The sequence below is a fragment of the Xylocopa sonorina genome, chromosome 15, assembly GCF_050948175.1.
Source record: "Xylocopa sonorina isolate GNS202 chromosome 15, iyXylSono1_principal, whole genome shotgun sequence".
NCBI classification, from domain to species: Eukaryota; Metazoa; Arthropoda; class Insecta; order Hymenoptera; family Apidae; genus Xylocopa; species Xylocopa sonorina.
The window spans coordinates 6,124,562-6,149,858 of record NC_135207.1 but is presented as its reverse complement, the minus strand read 5'-3'; the positions used below and the strand labels follow the sequence as shown (position 1 = coordinate 6,149,858).

General features: G+C 30.9%; 3 protein-coding genes and 2 long non-coding RNA genes across 15 annotated transcripts; 3 read left to right on the top strand and 2 right to left on the bottom strand.

The window, feature by feature from the left end:
• Positions 1-939: 939 nt before the first annotated feature.
• Positions 940-13,345, bottom strand: Gyg (glycogenin 1). 6 transcript variants are annotated; one of them, XM_076906974.1, is made up of 9 exons: positions 13,193-13,345; positions 8,547-8,682; positions 8,241-8,415; positions 7,756-8,045; positions 7,470-7,650; positions 5,244-6,311; positions 4,434-4,637; positions 4,167-4,275; positions 940-2,640 (listed from the first exon to the last, which is right to left on the bottom strand). In XM_076906974.1, exons 1-9 carry the CDS (start codon positions 13,197-13,199, stop codon positions 1,229-1,231), a joined length of 3,582 nt encoding a protein of 1,193 aa, XP_076763089.1. In that variant the 5' UTR covers positions 13,200-13,345; the 3' UTR covers positions 940-1,228. The 6 variants fall into 6 exon arrangements, 5 of the variants coding, with proteins under 5 accessions (XP_076763089.1, XP_076763090.1, XP_076763091.1 ...); XR_013102642.1 differs by lacking the exon at positions 5,244-6,311 and adding an exon at positions 3,602-3,677 and having other exon boundaries at positions 2,419-2,640; XM_076906975.1 differs by lacking the exon at positions 5,244-6,311 and having other exon boundaries at positions 13,193-13,344.
• Positions 13,192-14,471, bottom strand: LOC143430629 (uncharacterized). Its single transcript, XR_013102643.1, has 2 exons — positions 13,684-14,471; positions 13,192-13,395 (listed from the first exon to the last, which is right to left on the bottom strand). It is a non-coding gene; the product is annotated as an uncharacterized LOC143430629 (long non-coding RNA).
• On the top strand, positions 14,087-25,297 carry LOC143430620 (guanine nucleotide exchange factor DBS). 5 transcript variants are annotated; one of them, XM_076906980.1, is made up of 16 exons: positions 14,087-14,258; positions 19,725-19,820; positions 19,889-20,003; positions 20,089-20,179; positions 20,257-20,487; positions 20,560-20,819; positions 20,898-21,132; positions 22,155-22,349; positions 22,589-22,765; positions 22,839-23,024; positions 23,097-23,432; positions 23,516-23,833; positions 23,905-24,102; positions 24,177-24,385; positions 24,460-24,658; positions 24,733-25,297. In XM_076906980.1, the coding sequence occupies exons 1-16, from the start codon at positions 14,087-14,089 to the stop codon at positions 24,958-24,960; spliced, it is 3,246 nt and encodes a 1,081-aa protein (XP_076763095.1). In that variant the 3' UTR covers positions 24,961-25,297. The 5 variants fall into 5 exon arrangements, with proteins under 5 accessions (XP_076763095.1, XP_076763094.1, XP_076763097.1 ...); XM_076906979.1 differs by having other exon boundaries at positions 24,439-24,658; XM_076906982.1 differs by lacking the exon at positions 14,087-14,258 and adding an exon at positions 15,444-15,568 and having other exon boundaries at positions 24,439-24,658.
• Positions 14,942-15,412, top strand: LOC143430630 (uncharacterized). The gene is made up of 2 exons (XR_013102644.1): positions 14,942-15,183; positions 15,254-15,412. It is a non-coding gene; the product is annotated as an uncharacterized LOC143430630 (long non-coding RNA).
• On the top strand, positions 15,929-18,361 carry LOC143430626 (uncharacterized). 2 transcript variants are annotated; one of them, XM_076906993.1, is made up of 3 exons: positions 15,929-16,384; positions 16,755-16,955; positions 17,194-18,361. In XM_076906993.1, exons 2-3 carry the CDS (start codon positions 16,794-16,796, stop codon positions 18,193-18,195), a joined length of 1,164 nt encoding a protein of 387 aa, XP_076763108.1. In that variant the 5' UTR covers positions 15,929-16,384; positions 16,755-16,793; the 3' UTR covers positions 18,196-18,361. The 2 variants fall into 2 exon arrangements, with proteins under 2 accessions (XP_076763108.1, XP_076763107.1); XM_076906992.1 differs by having other exon boundaries at positions 16,752-16,955.

Sequence of the window (25,297 nt, the reverse complement as noted above, 5' to 3'; positions counted from 1 at the left end):
CGTAGAACAGCCGGTTAGGCTATACATCGCAAATATGCACGGGACATTCGTTTGAAGGATATGCGCTGCCGCTGTAGATTGAATTCATTGTGGCGGTATCGAGTTTTATGAGAATATCTTGAAAATTACGAGTTTGGCAGTTATGTGTATGGAAAGATGAATCCTCCGAGTGATTATTTTTTCTAATAATAAAATAAAGCATTTAGAAGAGATGAAGAAATCAAATACTTGAATGTGGGAGATGTATTTGGAAATAGTCTAAATGCATAATATTGTGCAATTTGTGCAATTTTGTTTAAATACTTTTGCATAGTAGCATTTGAGTTAAGAAAATGTATAAGTTTAATGCTACGTTTAAATATTTATTTATCTTTAAATGTATATAATGAAAGGGTAATTTATTTATATTTAAGTTAAGTTACGAATATTATTAAACTATTTTTTTTTACATTAATTGAAATGAATTATTTTGTAATGGGTAATAAATAAAGACTATATACCTTTTGACCTTAGCGAATGTATTCAAACAAAATGTTTGACATTTTTTAAATTAAAAACGTATGTGATCATAATCCGATTACACACTATGTATACATATGTTTGTGTACGTATGTATAAGTACAGAAAGATACAAAATGTATATAAATATATATTTTTTATATCATTTCTTCATAAAAACTTGCAAGAGATGTAAATATATTGTTCTTCCACTTTTATTTATGTATATGTATACATATATATATATATTTTTTTAAAGTTACTCAATCACAGCTACTCATATATAGTATGTGTTACTAAATAAATTGAAGCTAATGCACGAATAAGAAATTAGTCGAGACAAGTTAGTTGAATATTAAAAAATAACATATACCATTAATAATTGCGAAAAATTATACCTGAATGGTATTAATTTCATTTCAATATACATAAACAAGTAAATACGGGTATAATATAAAAAAGCTTTATTTAGTACTGACACATAGTTAAAATATGTATAAATTATGAAAAGCAAAACGTTACATTGGAATATATAATGTTACCTAATATAATTCCAGAGTATTCAAGAAGACAACAAAGCGATGGGTGGTAGTTTTGAGATAAAGTAAAAGTATAAAAAAGATTAGAAAAGACTAGCGAATATCACCTTTCATTCTTTTCCCATAATTTTTAATTTAAAAACTTTTATAGTAGTGTATTTAAATAATTATTGTCAGCATCCATAATATAATTACTCCTCTATATCAGATTTTTTAGTTACTGATTTTACAGCTGTTGCTTTTGTTTTTCGTTTAGGCGGAACTGGCGCATCAGAAGTACTAGATGATGGACTCTCAGGAACATTTGTATCAGTACCAGGAGCTTGTGACGATTTTGTACCTTTTTTAACAGCTTTTGCAGTCTTCTTTTGTTTACTAGCAGAACTACCGTCTTCCATGCTATCATCCAGTCCTTCTTCCGATTTCGTTTTCGTTTTCTTTACAACTTTTTTTACTACCTTTTTTCCTGCCTTTTTTTCGATACTCTCAGCTTCAGTCGTTTCTGCAGGCTCTCCTTCAGTTACTGGTTTTTCCACCGATTTTTTCCCAGCCTTTTTTACACCTTTCTCTTGACTTTTCGAATCCTGTTCTGCAGCTTTTGGGACACTCGTTGAAGGTGAAGTTACTTCTTTTGCTCTTGAAGGTCTAACTGGTGTTTTATCTGATGATGCACTTTCAGTTGACTCTACCGTTTCTTTTATAGGACTTTCACTTTTTTCACTTTGTTGCGTTGTTGTTTCTTTCTGTATCAACTCTTCTAGTGTTTCTAAATTTTCCGGCGACAACACAGGTGTTTCTACATGTTGAGATTCAATTTGTTCTACGGGTAATAAAATTTGTGAAGTTTCGATTGATTTTTTTAATGAATCGCTTGATTTACTGGCAGTTTCAGTATCCCTTACAGTAGCCGTAATATTCGAACTTGATTTTTCTTTATCTTGCGTAGAATCGATCAAAGCTGTTGAACCGTTTATACTCATTTTATCTTCCGTTAAATGGACAGGCGTTATCGTAGAAGAGAGGACTTCTTGTGACACTAACTGAGAATCCGACATAGATTCTTTCGGTTCCATTTGAAGTACAGATTCTGCAACTTGTATTGGGACGGGGCTAACTGTTAGAATCTCAGAGGCAGTTGATAATTCTTTCGCATGTTTTTCAACTTTAACGTCCGATTCTTTCGTTTGCTCTGTATCTGTGGCAATTTTCAAATCTTTTACATCTTCTATGTTGCTTTCCAGTTCACTTGTCGAGGTGATTAATTTTTCTTCTCCAATTGAACAAGGTTGAATTAAATCGGATAATGATGTGGGCGTGGTCGTTTGTTGTGGGGCTTCTTTTAATAGCGAACTTGCACTAACTTCTGCGATTTCTTTACAAGTTGTTTCCATTGAAAGATTTGCAGGAGACGGATCTATGGATATATCAAGTGTTTCTATCTCAGATTTTGTTGCAATTTTTGCGGTAATATCATCTTCACTCTTTTCCACAGAAGATGCAGCATCAATAACGTCTTTATCCTTCTCTGGTAATTTAGGTACGCTTGTTTTAGGAACATTGTTAACTAGAGATTGTTTTTCGGGGTAATTGGTTGTTGCCTGAGCTATATAAGAAGAAATAAACATATTACATATAGATGCATACAATAATCTGTAGAAATATAATGTAAATGTATTCCTTGTTAAATAACTTTAGTACTAAAATGTTCATGATCTTCAGCAAAATATACTTATCAAAAAATAATTATATATATACAATGTGTAATATTAAAAATGTGTACAAATATTCTGGCTACTTAAATTTTCTTTGGAACGAGTATTATAAAATATACCTAGAAGAGTTTTAATTTCAATACAAAGGACACAAATATGCTAGTAATTGAAACTGTTATTGCAAAGTGCTCTTATTAAATGCTTTCTAGTATAATGTCATGCAAATGTTATAGATTAATTTAAAGCACACAAAACACAGAGTTATTAGTTTTAGTATAGGAACACAGAGTTTAATAATATACATATTTAAAAACGTTATACATGTTATGTTACAAACAAAATTTAATAGACATCATGCAAGGTGATTGTTATTTACTATATTTAATGCAGCGTTATATTTCTATCAAGTATTAAATGTATGTACTTAAAATTTTTTGGCTTTTAAATATTTAAATACAAGCAAGCTAAATAAGTATGCTCTTTTCTTTCTATAAGATATTCTACACACAAAATTTAATGCAATTTATCTCACTGTATAATTTTAAAGCAGAATTAATATTAATTTGTTCTATACAGTCTATTTGTCTACTGTAACCAAGCATTTAAATATTTTTTTAGGTTGAATATGTAATGATAAATTGTTAAAACTATAATACATTGAAAAAGACAAAATTATATGTAATATTAAAGTACTAAAAAATGATACAATTTATTGTAAAATGATATCATTTTAATAATGCGAGTTCTAACATATATACCGTGTGTTGGTTTTAGTTGTGTGTTCAACAAACTTTTTTTAATTTACTTAAAAATCGCGATTTTGATGGTGATGCGAATTCTCAAAATATTTACCCCATTAAAGCAAAACGACATTACAAGACGTAGCAATGCTATGGCGCCAGGATCTGTTAGTTGCTGTCCTCCTTTCCTGTTTCAAACACTTAAACTTGATAAACTGTATAAAAAACATATATCTTTTTCACTTGTTTAAATTACATTAAAATTTCCAATATATATTAATAAGTATAATTTCGTACAAAGAAATTTCTATAGTCAAATTTATATTTCCAAATATATGAGTTTAAATGCCGCATGCTGTATTAAAAAAAGGGGGAAAATAAAATCGCAAAGCGTATTTGTAAAAACAGTTAATGGCTTTGCATTATGAGCACTTTAATTCTCAACTTTGTGTGTGCAGTTTCCATTATTATTTTTTTATTAAATTGGATCAATTAACTAAGTATTCTTCCTACTCTGGTATGCAGTCGCAATTGCCATGTAGTAAAAAAATTATTTTTGATTTAAAGATTTCTTATCCTTTCCATATTCTTTCTGGTCAAATAATTTTCATGTGATCACAACATATTTATAACAAAAATTATAATACGCGAGTTTCGTACATGAAAATAATACGTACCAATTTCTTTATCCATTTCATCTGATTTTTCAATAGATTGCATAGTTTCAGAAGATTTAACGGATTCATCAGTCTTGTCAGTTACAGTTTTTGCAGGCTTCTGTGTTTCCTGTGTTTCCTGAGAATTGTATAAAGATATGTTACTATGTCAGTTCTATTTCTATTGTGTGACTGAGTAAATTTACTATCTTTAGCTAATTACAGTTTTAACAATAAATAACTTTGTTATGTTTTCACTCAGTCATTTAACTGTCATATAATAATTACTTTAGGAGGGGATGGTAACCGTGGAGGTGCAAGGGCAAGCGTTTCACAAATTTTCTTCCAAATATTATCAAAACTATCACGTCCCATATAATCGATATGACCTTGCTCCCAACTCTGCTTCCGCATATGTTCTTCTAATGCAATCTGTTCGGCGCTTCTTGGTTCACCTAATGTCATTTGAGCCAAGGCACCAGCAAGTCCACCCTATGGGATCATGAAAAAATTTGAATTTGTCATAAAATAAATAGGAAAAGTAAAAAAAATATAGATTAGAATTATATCTATATGTTATACATTTACAAAGAATATTTTGACATGTTACCTTAAATGATTGCCACAAGTAATAATCATATTATATAAATGCATGTACTACAGACATGAAAAAAGTAACACACAAATCTAATATAAATTAGTAACATAATGATAATAATAATAATAACAACAGTAACAACAACAGCAACAACAAATTGTGTTATAAGTTGCAGGAAGTTATACTCATTTTGAATTATTTTTCTGCAAACTTTGATATGTTCTTTATCTGTACAATGATAGGATAATGTAGAAGGAACTAAAAATGTAGAGTATAAAATACATTTATCATGATTTTTAAAAATAAAATATTGGCATTAAACAATACATATTAAAAACTGCAAGTAATGTCCCAAAAAATTATTAAATACTTCAAACACTAATGTAATTGCTTAAGCAAATATATATCAATACTTAATAAGTGTAAGCAACAGTTCTAGATGGAAAAATGAAGATCATTTTTAATTTTAAAAGGAGAAATACATGGGAACAATTACTTACATTTGAACTATTTAGATCATCCGTAATGTGTGGATCAGATTGCGTTGCTACATTGTGGAACTCTGTACAAGGTGTGGAATTGGGATGAGGGCTGGTAGATATTAGTGCGTTTGTCCGTTTGTCTGTAATGTTTACATTTTCATTCTGTACAATATTTTGCTTAATTGTATGATCATTTTGGTGAGTTATGTTATCCTTCATAACTTGGTCATGATTAATCTTGATATTTAAAGAATTATGATTCTCTTGTTCATAATATTGAGTAGATTGTTCTTTATTTACATTATCATACATTTGATGGTGACTACAGTTATCAACATAAGGTTTGTCATGTTGATGCTGTATGTCTTCATTACATTTTATTTCTTCTGAAAATGATTTGTTACTATCATTGGAAAAACGTTGATGAGCATGTTGGTGTTCAGTAGATTGATGCTGCTTTGTTTCTTTTGACATTTCTCTATCACTATCTTTGCAGGGGTTTTGTGGGATGTATTGCAAATCAATGTGCTGATATTGAGATTCATTAGAATGATGACTTTGTACATTATATACAGGTGCGGTGTGTTGATTTTGATAATGATTAGATTGACTATTTGAGAGATATGAGTCATTAGAATGAAGAAGTAAGCATTGATCGGTTTCTTTTGTAAATTGATTATATTGTTCTTGATTGTTATTATGTTGACTATATGAAGGTAAATTAGATTCAGTATACTGTTGTTTATAATGAAATTCCCTGTTATATTCTGGTGATGATTCATAATGTGTCTGGTGAACAGATTTTGTGTAATTAAACTGTTCGCTTAATACGGATGTAGATGAAAAATCATTAATTGAGGAATAATACTGTTGTGTTTCATTATTTTCTGTTTTATGAATAACTGGATCATTTTGCACATGATAGTTTTCCCATGGATCTTGAAACTCTGAGAAATCTGGTGGTTCTAGATAAATGTTATTTTGCGTTTTGTCTTGTATGTCTGTATAAATGGAACTCTGTGGAACAGGAGAATTAAAGGATATGGGAAAAAATTTGTGCCAAATTGGTGCCAATGTGCTGGTAGCCTATGCAAGCATCATGCCAAAACAGAAAAATGCACATTCATTTGGTTAGTAGAAAACTAATTTGATAGTGTCCATTTTTCTTACATGTGACAGCATTATGATCAAGAATACTGTTGTAAATTAAAACATTTTGTAAAATAACATTAATGAATGATATTTCAGAGGTTTTAGGGTCGAACTAATAAATATCCATTTATCTGATCTTTTAAGAATATATACTTGTTGACTAAAAAATGAAGTGTAATTTGTGCTCTAGAGTAAAATTAATACAATATCTATAATGAGGTACAAAATGTACTACAAACATAATAAAAGGAACAAAAAAATGGACACTGATCTATAAAAAAAATACAAAAATAATTACGTTATATATATAAAATATATTAATAGCTGCAATATTTCTAAAATTTTGTAAAACTTCAACCAAATACAGATTGTTAGACATATTTTTTATGTCAATTCAGCTATTAATATCTGTACTACAAAAAAAAAACAAATATATTTTAAATGCTACAAAATCCATTATATCAGAAAATGCCAACCTTAATTAGGTATTTATAATAAAAATTCTGTGCAGCTAAGTAATTTATAATCATACCTAAATCTAGAACTGAATATCTACTTCTAATACTTAAAATAGTTACATGCACATTCGATTATACTAAAAAAAAACTTGTTTCTTATTCTAATGATTTCCGAGATCAATTGTTTCTAATGTATCTTCTGAAACACCCTATTACATATATAAATAATGCAATAACTTTTATACACATCATCTATTGTGAGTCCTCTTATTATTATATGTAATATATACAGTTTTAATTGCATCTTATCAAGCATGTTCATATGTAATAAAACATGACTGTGTTTTGAATAACATTATTCTTGTGTAGTATGTGAAATATAATAAGGCTCAATAAGAAAGGCCTTACCTAATTCTTACCTGTTTTCTTAACATTTGGATCCTAATATCTTGTATAATTTTAATTAGGTTTAAAAAGCCAAAAATATACAAACTCATAAGAAAAAGAAAAACTTTTGCAAACAATATAAATGCTATACAAACATTTTTGTTGCACAACAGAATTCACTGATATAATTATACAAGTATACATTAGTATAATAAAGAAAGAAAAATAAGAAGTTGATCAAACTCACCATAATAGGTGACAATTGTGGATGCACTTTTTCACAAAATATGTTCCACCATAATTGTAATAGTGGTTGCAAATGTGCAGAACCCATTGGTGGTTGAACAATACCAGTTAAAGTGTCAAAATACTGTAACCATGGTTTTGTAATACCAATAAAATGTATTATTCTAACATCATCCCCAAACCTGGTAAATGCAACAACATCTAGTCATTTTACCATCTGCTTATGTGTTATTCAAGTCAATACTGTAGTAAATGTAAAGGGATTATAATAAAGTATGCTTCCTTACTGTTTGAATGCAGGAAGATAAGAGTATGTAGCAGTAGAACACATATTATAGATAAATGGTAGATGCTTGGAAATATCTTTTCTGGCCCAGTCACTGAAATACATGTTTAGTAAACCTTGATCGCCGCCATCGAATGAACCTTTAGCTGCGGCAAATGAAGTGATAGAGGCAAAAGTTTGCTGGGATGGTCTGTATACGAATACACCGGAATTGAAACAATCAGGCCAACCAACATCAGGAGCAGCAGACAGTTCTTCTCTTTCGAATAATTCATCGCAATTTCTAATGACCTAAATTATAGTCTAATAATGAAATCATCGCTCAATAGTCTTTGTATAGTAAAGGAAAATAAAAATGAGACATTTTATTATTAAAACTTTTAGGGTTATCATTTTAGATACATCACTAGAATATTTTATCTCAATAATTAAAGGTAAGATGGTTAATATTCCAAAGAATTAAAATGAACAATCTTATATACTTACAAGTGTATCTGCATCAAGAAACACACATTTCTCATACTGCGTCAATCTCCAGCAGTGCAGTTTGGTAAATGTAACACCTAGTTCTGGTCTAGCCAGCAATGCCAAATTAGCTTCATCTTTCGAGTCAAGTACATTTACTTCCATTACCAAAGAAAAAACTGCCGACAGCTTCTCCCTAAATATATGTTAAGAGGAAAATAATAATTATATTAGATGGAAAGATAATAAAGATGATAAAGAACACTAATAATTTTTATATAATAATAGTTGAATTATATTAGTACAAATAGTTAGAAAGTATTTTACCTCATCGTTTGCGTTACTCCAGGGGTAATCAAAACAGCCAATTCATATTTGGTACCAACACGACGTAAAGAGTGTGCCAAAACTAAGGCCCCCAAAGAGTAAGCATCGTTGGTAGCTAACGTAACCCAGGCGTATCCTTCAAATCACAACAGCTTGTTATAATTGCAGAACAACTATATATGGTAGATTAGTTATAATTTATAATTACAATAAAAGTGCGGAATCAAATAAATAAACATTGTTTGGAAAATATCTTTTTATGTTGAGTAAACAAAATTTAAAAAATGTGCACTGCATGTGTGGACATCTTCTAAAGCAACAAAAATGATAAAAATAGAAAGGGAAGATGCACAGATGAGGCTCATCTGATCTAAACAGACGAATCTAAATACGTTTTACTTGTTTTTCACCAATAAGAAAATTCAACCGTGCCTGTTTTATTTATAACCCTATCTATTTCTATTTCGTAAATGTCATCGCGTTCGCCACGCGTGAGCCAGTGAATCTCATGAAATTTGGCGCTAAATCTTCTGGATAAAAACATTATTTTCAGTTATTTCTCTTAACACTACTGCGGAGATATAGTGTGAATTAAAATATAATAAAAAACGGAAAACTATATACATTCGAATATAAAAAGAAAAAACAAATTCTTATGACCCGAGCTTATCAATTCTTCAATTAGTCCCTCCTTCTAATTATAGATTATATTCTAAAGTGTTATATTCTAAAGGCAAAATTTCTTCAATTTCAACAAATAATTCATTGAGTATTATTGATGATTCCATATTTATACGCAATCTAAAATTAGATGGCTTATGAAGTAATACTGTGTATTTTTACCACGTATCAGATTAAGTACGTTCATAGTGTGTTATAAGTACGCATTACACATTAATGTTCTCCGGAAGTACCCATCTATGGCGCGATGCAGAAAGTCGAGATGAAGGACGCTCGACAAATTTCGATCAATTAGTATTTCAGACTATATTAAACAACACGTGCTATAGTTATATCACATAACAATTCTAGAATTATTCTGTGCAACTTCTCCCCCAAACCTTGAACATATATTGTTCACGTTTCTGGGATAGCTGTATTATACATATTAACATTGAATAAGATATTAAGTTTCCTGCATTACGTGCACTTCACGTGGTTATCATTATAATCATGGAAATAAGACTTTCGCGAAATACCTCTACAAAATATGACAAATTTTTTGATAGGTCGTTCGATAGGTCAACAGATTATGACTTATTGATAATTGGGTATTATAGCTCGTTAACTAAATAGCTAATATAATATATTTAAGGCGACTATTATTTACATACATAAACTATGTAGATCGTATTGTTATTTAATGATAATGTAGCGTAAATAATATTTTGGTTTGACTCTTTAAACTTGAATCCAGTTCCATATAGAGTCATACAAATATATGAAAAAAGTCGTATTCGTTATCAGTAGACAGATTTATCCATACGTTCGATGCCTTACGAAATTCTCGTTGATAAAGATTTAGAGAACGATTGAAATATAATATGTTAAATATAATTTACACGTACGATTCTATTGAACTATAGCTATTGAACAGTGGTTTTATATTTTAAAAAACTTGTTGCTCCTTTAAAGCTTCATAAAAGATAGAATAATGCTGTCTAGTAAATAGTAGTTTTAATTAATATATATTATCACATCTATATTTAGATACTTAAAGAACTATCGTATCAAAGGTGTTTGTACATACACGTACAATTAAATATCGCGAATGGAAAGAAATAGTAGTGACAGAGAGAGAATGTTATGGGCACAGAAAGAAGGAAAGAAAGAGAAAGAGGGGGAGAGAAAAGGGGCTAAAAAGGAGAATAGATACAGAAGAAAAGCTCGGATTTCTGCTACCGGTGTTCTGCGAAACATAATGTGTTGGATCGCATCGAATCTTCCTATATCATATTCACATTCACTGGGATTATTTATATTTATTATTACAAAAATAATCTAAGTAAATAACCTACTGAAAATATTTTAAGTAAAATGACTATATATTTTATCTATATAATAAAAAAGACTTGGTATTTTATAGGGTTAACGCATAATACCAATGCTTAATATTCTATCATTTAACCAGAAATAATCAAGGAAGTTTCGTGCAAGTTCCAACGAATTGCAAAATTCGTAAGCTTGATTCACTTTTCTAAGAATACTCCATAGAAATCCCTCCAATTCATTTTTATTTCACAATTTGATTACGCATGAATTCAATTTAGTTGATGCCTAGAAGCGTGTTAACCTCCATTTGGCAGAGGGTAGCTCTCCTCTTTTCACTTGTCGACGTGCCGACATTTTCGCAAGCAGCATGTTAAAAAACGCAAAACATTTATCTTGGCTATGAGAAACGCGGTGCTCGGCTTCTCGCATATTGTAATACGCAGACGAAACCCGAGAGGTAGAGTGCCGGCGTCGTTGTGCCACACAGGTTTATATTTATACAAGCCGACCAGCTTATAATAGCAACCTAGCCTCGCGTTTGTACAAAATGCATTCATATATCTCTTGCCTTAGGTCAAGCACTTGTCTCCCAGGTCTGACCAGATTTCTTTATACGATCATACTTCAGACACACGTCTATGAATCGACACTTTCTCTCAGATATCCACTACGCGAACAACCCATTGTTGTTGCCCCTTAACGTAGGGTATGATGTTAATTAAATAATTTTCTCGATTCTTTCTTGATTACGCATACATCGTATTGTTCGTACCGTTGATTTAGACATGACATTCAAATATTTTCATGATATCTTTCTCGAGACTTTTATCGATAAGCAATGAACATTCCAAAATTTCTCTACTTTTCCTCCCACGTTTTACACTAGAGTAATCAGTATCTCTAAGCTCCCCAATAATATACCCTTTGTCATACATTTCCTAAAATGAAAAACTTTGAACAATCTGCATAAAATTGCGAAATTTGCTTTGTAAAGATTGACGAAAGGTCCATTGTCTAGATCTAATTTTATCAACTTATCTGCCAAGACAATTATGCGGATGTAACATCATGAAATTCTACGCCGAGCAGTTCAAGATGCAGGCTTGGGAAAGAAAGTTGGTAAAACAAGTTTAGACTAACTTTAGATGCTCTACCCACTTTTTATTTATCCCTATAGACACCATAATTTAAAAAAAAGGATTAGTTATGGAAATTAATGATAATTAGAATGACACTAAAATATTATCCTATTTAATTAGAAAGCGTCAATTAGATTATAAACATCTTGAGTAAAATTAAATCCTAAGTTATCGTAATGGTACGATTTTGTAAATGTAAAAATTGATTTGGAATAATAAAAAAATGGTATAGAGTAAAATTTCTGGGCCAATGCCAAAACTTCCGTTTTCTTCCTCCTTTTATTCTTTGTGAATGAAGATTCCTTGTGGGTATATCACCGGTTACATCATACCACGCCCGATCAATAAACATATTAATATCATCATCGTAATAATGTTAAGTAATCTCCGATTACGGAAATGAAGTAATGTGTATTAAGGCTAATTAAACATGAAAATAAATATTTACAATAGAACAAAGATAACTCGAACGTAAGAAATATATCTTATTCTTCTTGGCACGTGTAACACTGAAAATATATTAGAGATAGATATACGATTATACATACACATATAAATAAAGCAACGCGAGCGGGAAGTTTTTCATGAAGTTAAAGTAATTTTACCAGGTTCAAAATAAATGTAAAGAGATAGAAGAGGTTTGGCAAAGAGCCGCAATTTCTCCCCCAGACGGCTAAGAATAAACTGTAGAAATACCACCGGCAGTTATCTTATTTTATGCAGCAGGTATTTTCTTCCTAATACACAATGAAAGAAAAGAATACAGAATTGTATGTATTTAAATAAATTCACGTTATACCAAAACAATTTCCATCTTTAGAAGGCACTGTACTATTATATCTCCAGTTTTTGTAATTTTATTTTATGCAAAATTTAGTTATACATATAATTTCTCTCATACGTGTAACAAATGAAACCAACATCATTTATCAAAATCCTTTATAGTGTAGTTTCTATTTAAAAATTGTGTCGTGCTTATTATTTAAATATAGTGATTCAATTATTCTGAGAAAAGTAGATGATAATGGTTCAGTATTGGGATATAATTAAGCAAAGTATAATTAATGTAAAAAATAAGTATGTATAATACTTGAAAATTAAAATATCAAATTCGCGCCAAGTCTCTATTGAAAAGTAAAAAAAATTTATGCGCATGCGCTCAGACGGAACGCAGGAGGACGAGCGCAATTTAGGCCGATTTTCGCGAAATAAATTAAAACGAGATGAGCATGTCTGAAGTTGTTAAGAAAGTATTATAAGGGAATGGTTCTTTCATACGCAAATAACAAATAATCCGATCGTAATGCAATAAAAATGCGCACATTTTCGCGTTTTAAGAGGTTATTCCTCGATGTCTATGGAAGATATAACTCAGATGAAGGTCATTGGGTCAAGACCGGTTACCGGCGACGTTATCACACACCCCAAATAAACCTCTCACGATGAACGTAATCTTCGAGTAATGTGCGCGAAAGTACAAAAAGTTCAGTCGCATATTGCACAATTTAGACTTACCACCCATAGTTGTGAAGAGATTTTATTTCTTTTTCGGCAGACCGATTTTACACACTCAACACTTCCCGATGCTTGCACAACTGACAAGAAACCATACGCACTTCGTCAACGCTATAACACGAGTGACTACTGGAGACCCTCCTTCCATGCCGCAGCGCTCTCCCTACCACTTGGCCACAAATCTGCATTATCGACCATCGATTCTACAAACATAAGGTGCAATAGACTTTGTATAACAATATTATTAACTGATATTATACATATAAATTTTACCTTTAAAACAGCTAAACGTTTTACGTAACAAAACGTCTATTTCTTGAGGAAATCATCATACGTAAAATGATATACATAGCAGTTTACATAACAGTCGTTTTTGTATATTAAATGGGACACGTTTGAGAACTAAAATTGCACGTGAAAAAGGAAGTTAAGAAAGGAAAATTAGATAATAAAGATGTATTTAATAAGAAGGCATTCAGTCGATCACTTACCTTAGCACATAAATCGAATACAAATTGAAAATGTAAGGAACAAGCGCAATACAACCGTATCTAATAATCCATGCGCGAGAATTTTACAGCTATTCGCGACACCTGCCGCGAAAACACTGCGGTAGGCGATGCGTCGTTTCAGTTCCGGGCGTTCTTCGACACGGCAAACCAACATGCATCGTGTAGCGGGAAAAGGTATAGTAGTGGACGAAATAATAGCAATTCGTTCGCTCGTGCGCTACAATCCTTCCACACCCGGTGTAGGCAGTCTGAGACCGTAAAATGTAGCTAATCACTCAGCCCGAACCCCGTCGTGGCGGCCGAAAAATTACACATCCATGACATCAACCTCCGTCTTTACCTTCAACACGTTGATGTTCTCTGAGGAGTGGCGCGCAAAAAGATGGCCAGTTCGCCGACCAGTATCGAAAATCAAATAGACAGTTTTTTGGAACAGTTTAAACGCAGTGCCTCCCGCGCAATGGAGGAATCTCACAGATCTAATTACAATGCTTGCAGCAGTAGCATTAGTCACAGTCGGAGTGGAAACTTGGATCTCGAAATCTTGGAAGCTGGTAAGTTTCCAATAACTTCAAATTAAATATCGCGTACACTCCTATGATGTTTTGTAAGTTTTCGTAATTTTTTACAATTTCTTCCGCAGTTTCTTTACCATATGTAGGCTCTTCTGGTTTACACTGTTTTCGATTGATTTTTCGGGCGTTTCTTCCACATTTTAATGCACTCATCTTCCAAGAATGTTGACAATTTCATTATACTTATACACCAAGGTCTGCATAGTATTTTTTCTTGATTTTCACATAATGACAGTTACAATTTTATTTGAAGTATGATACAATTTAAGGTTATATATATATATATAATATATATACATTATCTTTATTACATTTTTATTACTAAAATTATATGAGAATATGTTTTAGATAGAATGATAATTGTTCATTTATATCTATTCTTCATGTTAAAAGCAAAAAATTAGAATATATTAAAGTTAATGTTTAATTTATGTACATATATATTTATTAATTATAATACTTACATAATATATATTATATTTTTTAATTGTATCCGTTTCCATTAGAGCTTGATGTTTGATAACTATGAAATTAGTGCATACACATTTATACTATGTTTATTTTTGACAAGCTGGATGGAACGATTAAAGAAAAAATATATTAAGAAAGTAGTATCTAAATTTTTCACGAATGTAGTACATGTTAGGACATCAGTGTAGTAATAGCTTAACAAAATTGTATTCACTTTGCTTAATCATAGTTTGACAGTGACACGCTGCAAGTCACGTGCAGTTACCCCTCTTTGGGAGTCAAGTCTTTCGTGATTGGTTGTTTCGTCTTGTCTTTGCCTCCACCGGGGAGCATTATGGCGTCGCATCTCTGTTAAGTTACGATAGAGGTCGTTGCCCGTTTTAGCTGTCTATGGCAAGGAGTCGTAAAACTGCAGGGTTGGAAGATGCATTCAGTAGGCTCGTGAAAAAGAAGTCAACGCATCATAGTTTTTCCAATAACTATAAATTCTGCGTCAGTCATAGGTTATAGAAAAATTATTAATACACGGTTCTATTCTTGTGCGGAGTGATAACGTTACGGTTATTTCGAATTGGGGTGGAGAGAAATCATTAAAGATACCGGTTGCAATATTCTTACGAGGGAATAAGGACTGGCATCGCCATGAAATTCTGCTAAATTAGCACGCGTGATTAAATTAGCTCGACTTGTATATCTACGTAACGTGTATAGAAAATCAACTTGTTGGACAAAAAAAGAAACAAATATGATTCTTCGACAAAAATCCGCACACAACTGCAATTGCCCGTGCCATCAACATTGTTCGACAAAATGTGCAGGTTTGAGTTACGTGTTTTTTCTATCGCTTTTTGAATTAATTGTATGAATAGCTAAGTAGTACCGAAATTAGACGTGTAACCAATGCAAGTCAATACCGTAGTCCCCTTTTATGGCTTTGCACAAACTACATACAGATTATTGATTTATGGAAGTATCTGATTTGTTTATATACCGTCCATGTAGCTGTGTTACAAATAATCGATATTATAATTATAAATCGTTGATATTAACAATTGTGTTACCTTAAACATGGTTAACAATTTGTCATGCACGTTTATTAATTTCATTTCGTGTATTTTTAGTATCGGTGCACCCTCTATTGTTATATTATATTTTCAGTAGTATGTTTAAAAATCTCGGACATTAATATTAAACTGTCTTATTCTTTAAATATGTAATATATAAATTTGACACGTGATTAATGACGTTGTATATATGTATTTGCTTTTCTATAATATATGATGATAATTATTCAATACATGATAGTTTCTATTGTCAATAATACATCTTAAAATATTGACATCAACTTTTGAATATTCACAATCACTTTATGGTATATTATTTTTCGACGTTTTATACAAATGTAACGTGGATATTGTCCCATTTATACGGGACTGGTTCTGTTACCCCCTCCACGAAACATTGAAAACTACAGTCGCCATATCATTGAGCGTGGTGCTTTAAAGTATCGGCCGGTATTATCGAGATTCATAAGAAATTTGTATCGCGGCAGCAGACATTCACAAATGTGGTATGTTTTGAAATACATTATAACCGACTTTGCGAGAAAATTTATAAAGTCAAGCTAAAAGAAGGTAAGTAAAATTTTACTTGCTACATACCATAAAAATAAAAAGCCATTGTTGTGTGTAGAAACTAAATTTTAACAATGTAGAATATGTTTTATTTTTAATCAAAGTTACACATGTAGGTTTATATCTGTTTTTTTCTCTCTTTTATTCACTGAAATTTTGATTATCACCATCGATTATAATTTTTAAGATATCTTTGTTAAACAAATTTCATAATTGACATGGATAAGTGACACCATAATCAGCTGATCATTTGTTTAGAATCTTCTTATTCAAAATTTTTAGTTTACATGCAAATGATACTCCTTAATTTTAGCTTTGCTTCTTATTTTCATTTGTATACTTTCATCATTGAACTATTGGTGTTTAGCAGAATACATAGAGTGTTGAATGACATAATATTCAGTGGAATATGGATACCAATTTATGTGAGGAAAATCAGATAAAAATGCCAGAAGATATTACACCATTGCAAGATACTTTATATGATAAAAATCAAGAGTTAAAAATATCTAATTGTCAATGTATGGTTAATGATGAATTTACACACACACAAACAAGAGAGAAGATAAGTGTATGTTTAAAATTTTAACAAATTAATATTAAGCCTCCTATATATGATTGTATGTAGTCTCAGTTCAACTAAAAATCAATTCGGCTAAAATCAAAGTGGTTGTACATACCAATCTGGATTAAACATTTTTTCTCTTTTACTTTATATTCTTATATTTACGTAATACTGGAACACGTAGTGATATTCATAATATACGAATAACATTTTGTATAATGCATAAAAGTCTTTTGTATTGTAGGAAATATATACACATACAAGCAGTACTTCCAAACCAAAGAAGAGCGTGACAAAAATGAAGGTGAAGAAACATAAAAGTATAGGAGAACCAAGCTATGAATCCACAAAGTTAGAAGACAATCCAGCTCAAGTACTAGAGAGATTTAAGAGAGGATGTGAATGTCAGGACGATCAGTGCTTTAAAGGCTTGAACCCTGAGACTGTGTATCGTCACAGACTAAACATTGCAGAATTAACCAAAGCTGAACATGATATGTATCTAATGGGTGTTACAATGGCTTGTCTAACAAATCCCTATGAAACAGCAAGGCATACAGAACGTCGTAGGTTACGTGCACAGTATGTCTATCAGGGCAGGAGAGTTTGTTTGGATGCTTTTTTGTATTTAGAGAACTGTACGCATTATCAGATAAAAAGGATTAGGAAACATATAAAGACCCATGGTGTTACCCCACGAGTTCATGGTAATCATGGGAAAGTACCGCATAATACATTCTCCTTGGATATTTACAAAATTGCCACAGAATTCTTAAAAAATTTTATTGAATTACAAGAAGCAAAGCAAAAGACAAAAGTTGCAAAAAATGCACAGTTACATCTTCCATCGGATATAACGCGTAAAATAGTATATGATTCTTATATACAGTACTGTAGAAAAATGTCTCCTGGTATAAAAATAATGGGTTACTCAACGTTTAGGAGATTTATGAAAGTTCAATTTCCACAAGTGAAATTTGCTAAATTAGAATTTATGGTCAGAAATCAGAGTATACAAAGCCAAGGATGTAGCAAGGTAGACTTGGAGAAGGAAGTGTCTGATGAAAGAACGTCTGAATCAGCAAATCTGATAACAGAGGATGGTGCCTTATTACCTTTATTAATTGCTAGTGAAACAGGGCAAAATCATACTTATTTTCTAACACCAGCTAGTAAATTACAAGATGGTATGAGTTATCACATAACTGCAAGTGGACTTCTAGTCAATAAACCAGCATATATATAATATAAATAAGATATTTAAAAAATAATGTCACTTATATTTAATGTTTAAATACAATCGCAAAAATAAATGAATATGTACATAAATAAGTACATATTTCAAGTATTACATCTTATAAGCTGATAATATATAGTTTATGCAATAAAACAAATGTTTTATCCATATGTCTATACACTTACGGATTCTTTAAATAATTCTGTGTTTAAGATAAAAACATTACGTCTAATATAGATTAAGTATTTAACAAATGTCACATATATAAACAGTTTTATATTTGTTAAAGTTTGTTCATTATGTCCTAAATATTTTATAGGATTATTCATTTGATGTTGTTTAATTTAGAACAAAAGCGATATTAATTATATAAGCAAACTGTATTTTTTATAAGTTAAAGATTTTATAATTAGAAGGAGGTCTTAGTTTATGATTTGATATGTGTGTACGTTATATTTACGATCTGTAAGACAGATGTATGGTAATTAGAATGAGTAATAAAAATTTTGTATTTTTGCAATTTATGAATTTTGTCAATTTCATTACTGTTTATACTATTTATGTAAGACTGTAGTGCATAAGCTGTAAATGAGAATGATGTAGAAAAATGTAGAAATTCCAACTTATGTATCATAGTTGAATTCGAAATATGTAAATCAAGGGATTCAGTAATGCAGCAGGGTTTCTCAAATCTTTTTTAAGAGGTATTCACATGTCGAGTGGTTAATATTAATTTAAACTTAAATCCAATATATAATCCGTTATTAATTGTTACATAAATATTGGATGTTTTAAAATTTCAATAATTGTGCAAATAAATATCAAATTGTATTCTTTAAAATGATAATGTATAAATTTATAATACATTATATACTATTTTATTCTTTTGTAACAACTTATATATTATCATGTTTTTTAATGGATTATAACAAGTCAATCTATAATTAATTTAAAATAAATTATTTGAAAATTAATTTACTATTCAATATTTTATAACAAATTATGTATTACTCTATCCTTTTGTAACATCTCTCATTATTAATATAGATGATATTAATGTAATTTCCATTTATATAATGAACCAAGCATCTACTTTTTACAGTATTAACTTGGAAGTTTGAGAGCCTCTTGTTTTACAGTTATAGCTGATATATTGTAGGTACTGCAGGGAACTGTTTGAGTTTATTGAAGTCAGCAAGGTCAAACAAGTGCACTGTAAGATCTCACACTGATACAGAACTATTGCATAAATGATTGTCAATAGAAAATGTGTGTGCATAATTTTATCAAATTAAATTTGTTGAAATAACTATATAATTATTAGTTAAAATAATTATTTACAGCTACTGTGACGTGTTTATGTGATCTATGCATAATTTTAGTACAATTATGTAGTATGTTCAAAATTTTGAAGATATAGATACATATATATATTATCATATTTTATAAATTATATTATTAGTTATTACTTGTATATATTACTTGTATTAAATTGTATATTCTTTATATTTTAAAATTGCAACCTTTTTATTTTCTAGAAGATGTAGAGAGTATGACTGGTGAAATTGAAAACGGAGATTTGGCAATTCGAGATGTTGCGGATCTTCTACAATCTCAGTACGCTATTATAGCAGGTAAAATAAATTTAAATTAATGTTATTCTGTTGGCTTTTCTTGGACTCATCGCATCATGTATATTCAGGAGGAAAAACTCGAGAAGGATGTCCTATAATTACCTTTCCTGATAATGGTAATTTTCATAATTTATCAGATTTGGATTACCAACGTCTTATGCTGTATCTTACATCTGTGCCAACGTAAGATTTCAATTTTATGTTCTGTTATTAACATATATATATTTCAAGAAAATTATCCAAAAAAATAATTTAATTATTTTTTTAGACTACAAGAAGCTGATCTTGGGTTTCACCTAATAATTGATAGAAGAAATGATAAATGGAACTCTGTGAAAACTGTGTTATTAAAAATTTCTGTAAATATATAGATATAAGGAGATATAATGATAGTATAATGAAAAGAATGCTTTTATACAATTATTTTATATTTTAGGGATTTTTTCCTGGTTTAGTGCACGTAGCTTATGTTTTACGTCCAGTTGGGTTTCTACAGAAGGCTATTTCCGAAGTGTCAAATAAGTTATTTAGAGAAGACTTCAAATTTAGAGTTATATTTCTAGCAAATGTTGCTGAACTTCATGAATTTATAGATAAAGATCAATTAACTGAACAACTGGGTGGTACATTGCCATATTGTCATCACACCTGGATACAGAACAGAATTGTAATTAGACATTAATCAAAATTTAACACAATGTAATTTTTAGAAAATTTTAGTTGTATTATTTTCTTTCAGAGTTTAGAAAAATTTTCATCAATGACTCAAGACGTGTCTCTCGCGCTGGATTCTTTCACACGGCGTTTAGCCGAAATTGAATTTCCTAATAACACTGTTGCGACTACATCTTTATTGTCTCAACAACAAGTGGAATATAATGAATTGAAAGAAGAAATTCTCAGTGCTGCACGACATGGTGAAGCACTGTTAGATAGTGTAAGGCAATTAACTGGCAAGGGAACAGCAGACAGATTAGGAAATGTTGCAGCAATTGAAAGGTATAAGATAATTTACTGCACTGTATTACAAAAATTATAATTATTTTTATATTATTAAATATAACATATTCTTTTTAGATTACTCGTTCAGTTAGAAGAAACAGAGCGAACTTTTGACTTGTTTTGGTCACATCACAGTTCACGTTTGAGACACTGCTTAGCGTTAAGACAATTCGAAGCCGATTTTAGAGAGTTACAAGCAATATTGGACCAACATTTAAAAACTATAGAAGAAATGACGGAAGTAGGAGAAACTCAAGCAAGGGTTGAGCAATTACTTTGTGACACATCAGCATTTCAAAGAATATGTAGAGTACGTACTGCTATTTATACATATACATCTATATACATGTATTACTTTCCATTTCTGAACAGATATACACATTTTAAATTATGATGCAAAACAACAAAAGTAATAATATAAAAAGTATATATTTAAAAAATATTTACATATAAAATACTTATCTGTCACTATTAAAAATAGCAAATTAAATTATATGGTAAATAGTTAATGAAATTATATGATTATAAATATGAGTGATATAATATTAATAGCTTTAAGTTTGATAATGTTCACAATGCACTTAAGGCAACAAGGTACAATATTCAAACCAGTATTATAAAAATCTCATTTTAAGAACATTAAAATTATAATAAATAGTACAATGTATTATTCTTGGAAAACGAAATTCTAGTATAATTTGAATAGGAATTCTGGTTTGGATACTTTTATAAGCAGTCACATATACATATAATGCACATCATGCACATATGTTATTTTGCACCGCTTTCCTCATTTTGTCGATAGTCCTATTTGTTGCATACCATGTGGATTTGGGTCTTGGTAAGCAATCCACTCAACAAAATACATATATTTTGTGATAGATTTACATTCTTAAATATTGATGATATAATAATTTAGTATTTCAATTTCTCACTTCTATATTTATTCTGTCTTAAAATTAAAAAAAAAGAAAGATTATTACTTTTAGCAATTTCGTTTTGGGTTTGTGAATTAAATCTCTATCGTGCTTTTCATTTCATTAAACACATATATTTGTATAATGTTCTAGATTTAAAAATTGTTTCTTAAAATATGAAATAATAGGGATTTAATTCATGCCTTATACTGGCATGATGGACTTTGAGAATGAATATCATTGTTATTTCTCACTTTGCACTGCACGTAAGATAGTACCTTTTTTTTTAGTATACTTTTTTAGACCAAAAAATGAAAATTGATGGAAACGTTCAATGACTGTTTGTAGTTTTTCTGTTAATGTTATTTAAACATGAATTATTGCTAAACATGAATAAAATATCATAAATTTGTAGGGAGATATAGAACGAGCAGAGGAAGTGATATCAGCTGGTCAACAACTTTTATCTGGTAGACATCAATGTCCTACAGATGTTGTAGAACCAAAATGTGTAGAACTACAGAGAGTTTGTACTATATTAAGCCAGAGACTGGAAAGGCGATTACATATGTTAACCAAATGCAGGGAACTCATGGAACGTATAGATCAGGTATAATTATTAATATTCAAAATTATCTGAAAGCATGATGAGTTTAAGGCTACAATAAGAGAAATTTCGCATGTAAAGAAATTTAAAATAAAATTCTATAAAGAATTTCTCGAAAATTAGGATAAAAACTAATAGAATAAATGATTATAGTTAAATCAAATTTTTTAAAATTCTTCTTGTCTCGCAGAGGAAGAATAAAATATATCCTAAATTGCTATCTAAATTTATATACGAAACAGGCAAATGCATGGTGCACACGTGGAGTAGAGCTACTTGCATCACAAAACAACACAACACCACCTGATCAAGCACTTCAAGAGTTACAAGAATTGATAGAAGCAGCTGAAGAATTCCATCATCCCAGATGTATTTTTCAGGATTCTATAATGCCTGAAACAAAGGCTCTTATTACACAAGTATGTATTTTCTATATGATAAAATTGTATTTACAAACATTATTTTATTTGTTTCGTAAATTAAATTCATTAGGTTCTACAAAGAATAGAGGATGTGTCTTTGATGTGTGATAAGAGAATTATGACGTTAAAACAGCAATTAATTAAACCAGCAAGACCAGTTCAAACTGTAACACCTGAACCAATTAAACCAATGCAATCACTGCCTCAAATTGTTAAACCCGGAAGAATTCTAAAAAAGGCTAACACTATGCCTAAGGTAAAACTATTATTTTATTTAATTTAACGTATGCTTAATTATTATCTTTAATTGATTACGCGTGTTCTTTAGATGGAGATGAGTTCTATAGAAGGAGAATCTTCCTCGCCAGAAAGTGAATCCAAGGACACGGAAGCCTTACGACTAAAACGCGGACATGTTTTAGCAGAACTTGTTGAAACTGAACGAATTTACGTTGCTGAGTTAGGTTCCATAATTAAGGGGTACAAAATGGAGTTAACAAATGAGGCAATGGCTCATTTGGTACCAGCAGCATTAGTAGGCAAGGGGGATATTTTATTTGGGAACTTGGAAGATATTTACATTTTTCATGGGGAAACATTTTTAAGAGATTTAGAAACTTGTATTTCAAACACTGAACTTGTTGCATTATGTTTTGTACAAAGGGTAATTATTTATTTATATAAATTTTAATCAGTTGATTGAAACTAATTTAAATGTTTTTGATATAAAATACGTCAAACTTTTAGCGGGAGGTGTTCTTCAGATTGTATAGTTATTACTGTCAAAATATTTCAAGATCCGAAAGATTGCGAGAACAAATACAAAACGAACCTCAGTTTCTCGCGACTTGTCAACAGAGACTCGGTCATAAATTGCCTCTCGCTGCATACCTTTTAAAGCCTGTTCAACGTATAACGAAATACCAATTATTGTTGAAAGATCTTTTAAAATACAGTGACGAACCTTCGTGTTCCACTGAGCTGCAAGAAGCATTAGATTGTATGCTTGTTGTATTGAAGTGTGTTAACGATAGCATGCATCAGACCGCAATTACTGGATTTGGTGTAAGTATTTATTTACTGCTGATTATTTTCATATTCAGTAGTATCGTAACAGAAATTTATATTTCTTTTAGGGCGATCTAAATGCACAAGGTGAACTCTTACTGCAAGGCTCTTTCAGTGTATGGAGTAGCAGTAAGCGAGAACGACTCCTCAGGTTAAAACCATCTCAGCGTCATATATTCTTATATGAGAAGGCTCTTATATTTTGTAAGCACAGTAAACCTCAAGCTCATAATAAAGCTACATACCATTTCAAACGATACTTAAAGGTAGCCTATTACACTTCTCTCACATTTTTTATTAATTTAATTTATCCTATATATGAACTCTATTTTTTCACTAGATGTCACAAATAGGACTAACAGAGTCAGTGAAAGGCGATACGAGACGTTTCGAGATTTGGCTACAAGGTCGGGCTGAAGTACACACAATCCAAGCGCCTACTATCGATGTCAAACTGTCTTGGGTGCGTCAGATTAAAGGCGTTCTAATGTCCCAGTTGACTGAACTTAAAGGAAAACAAAATTCTGCTCTTGGAAAGACCAATCACAAGTACGCTCCTATTATTTACTGCAGTAAACTAAAAATTCTAGTGACAATAATAGCTTTATGCAAAATGGCTCTAGACCGTTACGACAAACAATCTCGTGGGAAGCTCAAGGCAGCGTTTCTGGATCTTTACGGACCCTCTCAGTTGATGGAAGCAGCGTTATATCCCATATTACAGACGTTTCACAGTCTACAGAGGATGATGTTGCATGGAGCTCAGAAAATAGCAATACTGACGACGAAGATGCTTTCAGTGAGAATCCTGGTCCTGCGCCTGTAAGTTTCTTTTTCACCGTTAACCCAAGTAGTTTAGATACAGTTAATACCCTGCAAATTTTGCGTTCAATTAGGGCGGAAGATACGTAGCATTAGCTGATTATTGTGCAGTCGGTCAGTCAGAAGTAACGATGCGTGAGGGTGACAATTTAGAGCTTCTTAAAGTCGGTTGTGCTGGTTGGTGGTTTGTAAAATTAATAGGTACCGGATTAGAAGGATGGGCGCCCGCTGCTTACTTGGAACCAATGAATCGAAAGACTTCACGCAGTTCACAATCTGTCAACAGTCAAGAAACCATATGAAACAGGCGTCTAACACACTAGACTTTCCTGGTGTGTTAGCTTTACACGTGCATTGAGAGTATTGATTGTTGAAGTATAGTATTAAGAATTGCATGTATTGGAGGGTTTTGTTATACAACGCGTACAGACGAAATTTTTGAAATTTTGCATAACACGTATGAATGTACAACACAATGAAATTTCCTGTAAACTGTATGGTATTAGCAATATGTGAATAATTACAGTTACAGTTATATAACTTTTGAAATGAAAAATCAGATGAACAAAATCTGATTGCTTGATCCTTTATGGAAAGCTTCAGAAAACTAAATGACAAATCAGGGAACGAAAAGAGGAA

What these genes read in the sequence shown, in the direction of transcription:
- LOC143430620 (XM_076906979.1), top strand. Translation starts at nt 14,087, where the DNA reads ATGGCCAGTTCGCCGACCAGTATCGAAAATCAAATAGACAGTTTTTTG. An exon ending in CCTGGATACAGAACAGAATT is followed by an intron (nt 20,488 to 20,559) that starts GTAATTAGACAT and finishes ATTTTCTTTCAG; the next exon opens with AGTTTAGAAAAATTTTCATC. An exon ending in CCGCAATTACTGGATTTGGT is followed by an intron (nt 23,834 to 23,904) that starts GTAAGTATTTAT and finishes TATTTCTTTTAG; the next exon opens with GGCGATCTAAATGCACAAGG.
- LOC143430626 (XM_076906993.1), top strand. Translation starts at nt 16,794, where the DNA reads ATGGATACCAATTTATGTGAGGAAAATCAGATAAAAATGCCAGAAGAT. An exon ending in AAACAAGAGAGAAGATAAGT is followed by an intron (nt 16,956 to 17,193) that starts GTATGTTTAAAA and finishes TTTGTATTGTAG; the next exon opens with GAAATATATACACATACAAG.
- Gyg (XM_076906974.1), bottom strand. An exon ending in ATGATCTAAATAGTTCAAAT is followed by an intron (nt 4,638 to 5,243) that starts GTAAGTAATTGT and finishes ATGATCCCATAG; the next exon opens with GGTGGACTTGCTGGTGCCTT. An exon ending in TGAAATGGATAAAGAAATTG is followed by an intron (nt 2,641 to 4,166) that starts GTACGTATTATT and finishes CTTCTTATATAG; the next exon opens with CTCAGGCAACAACCAATTAC.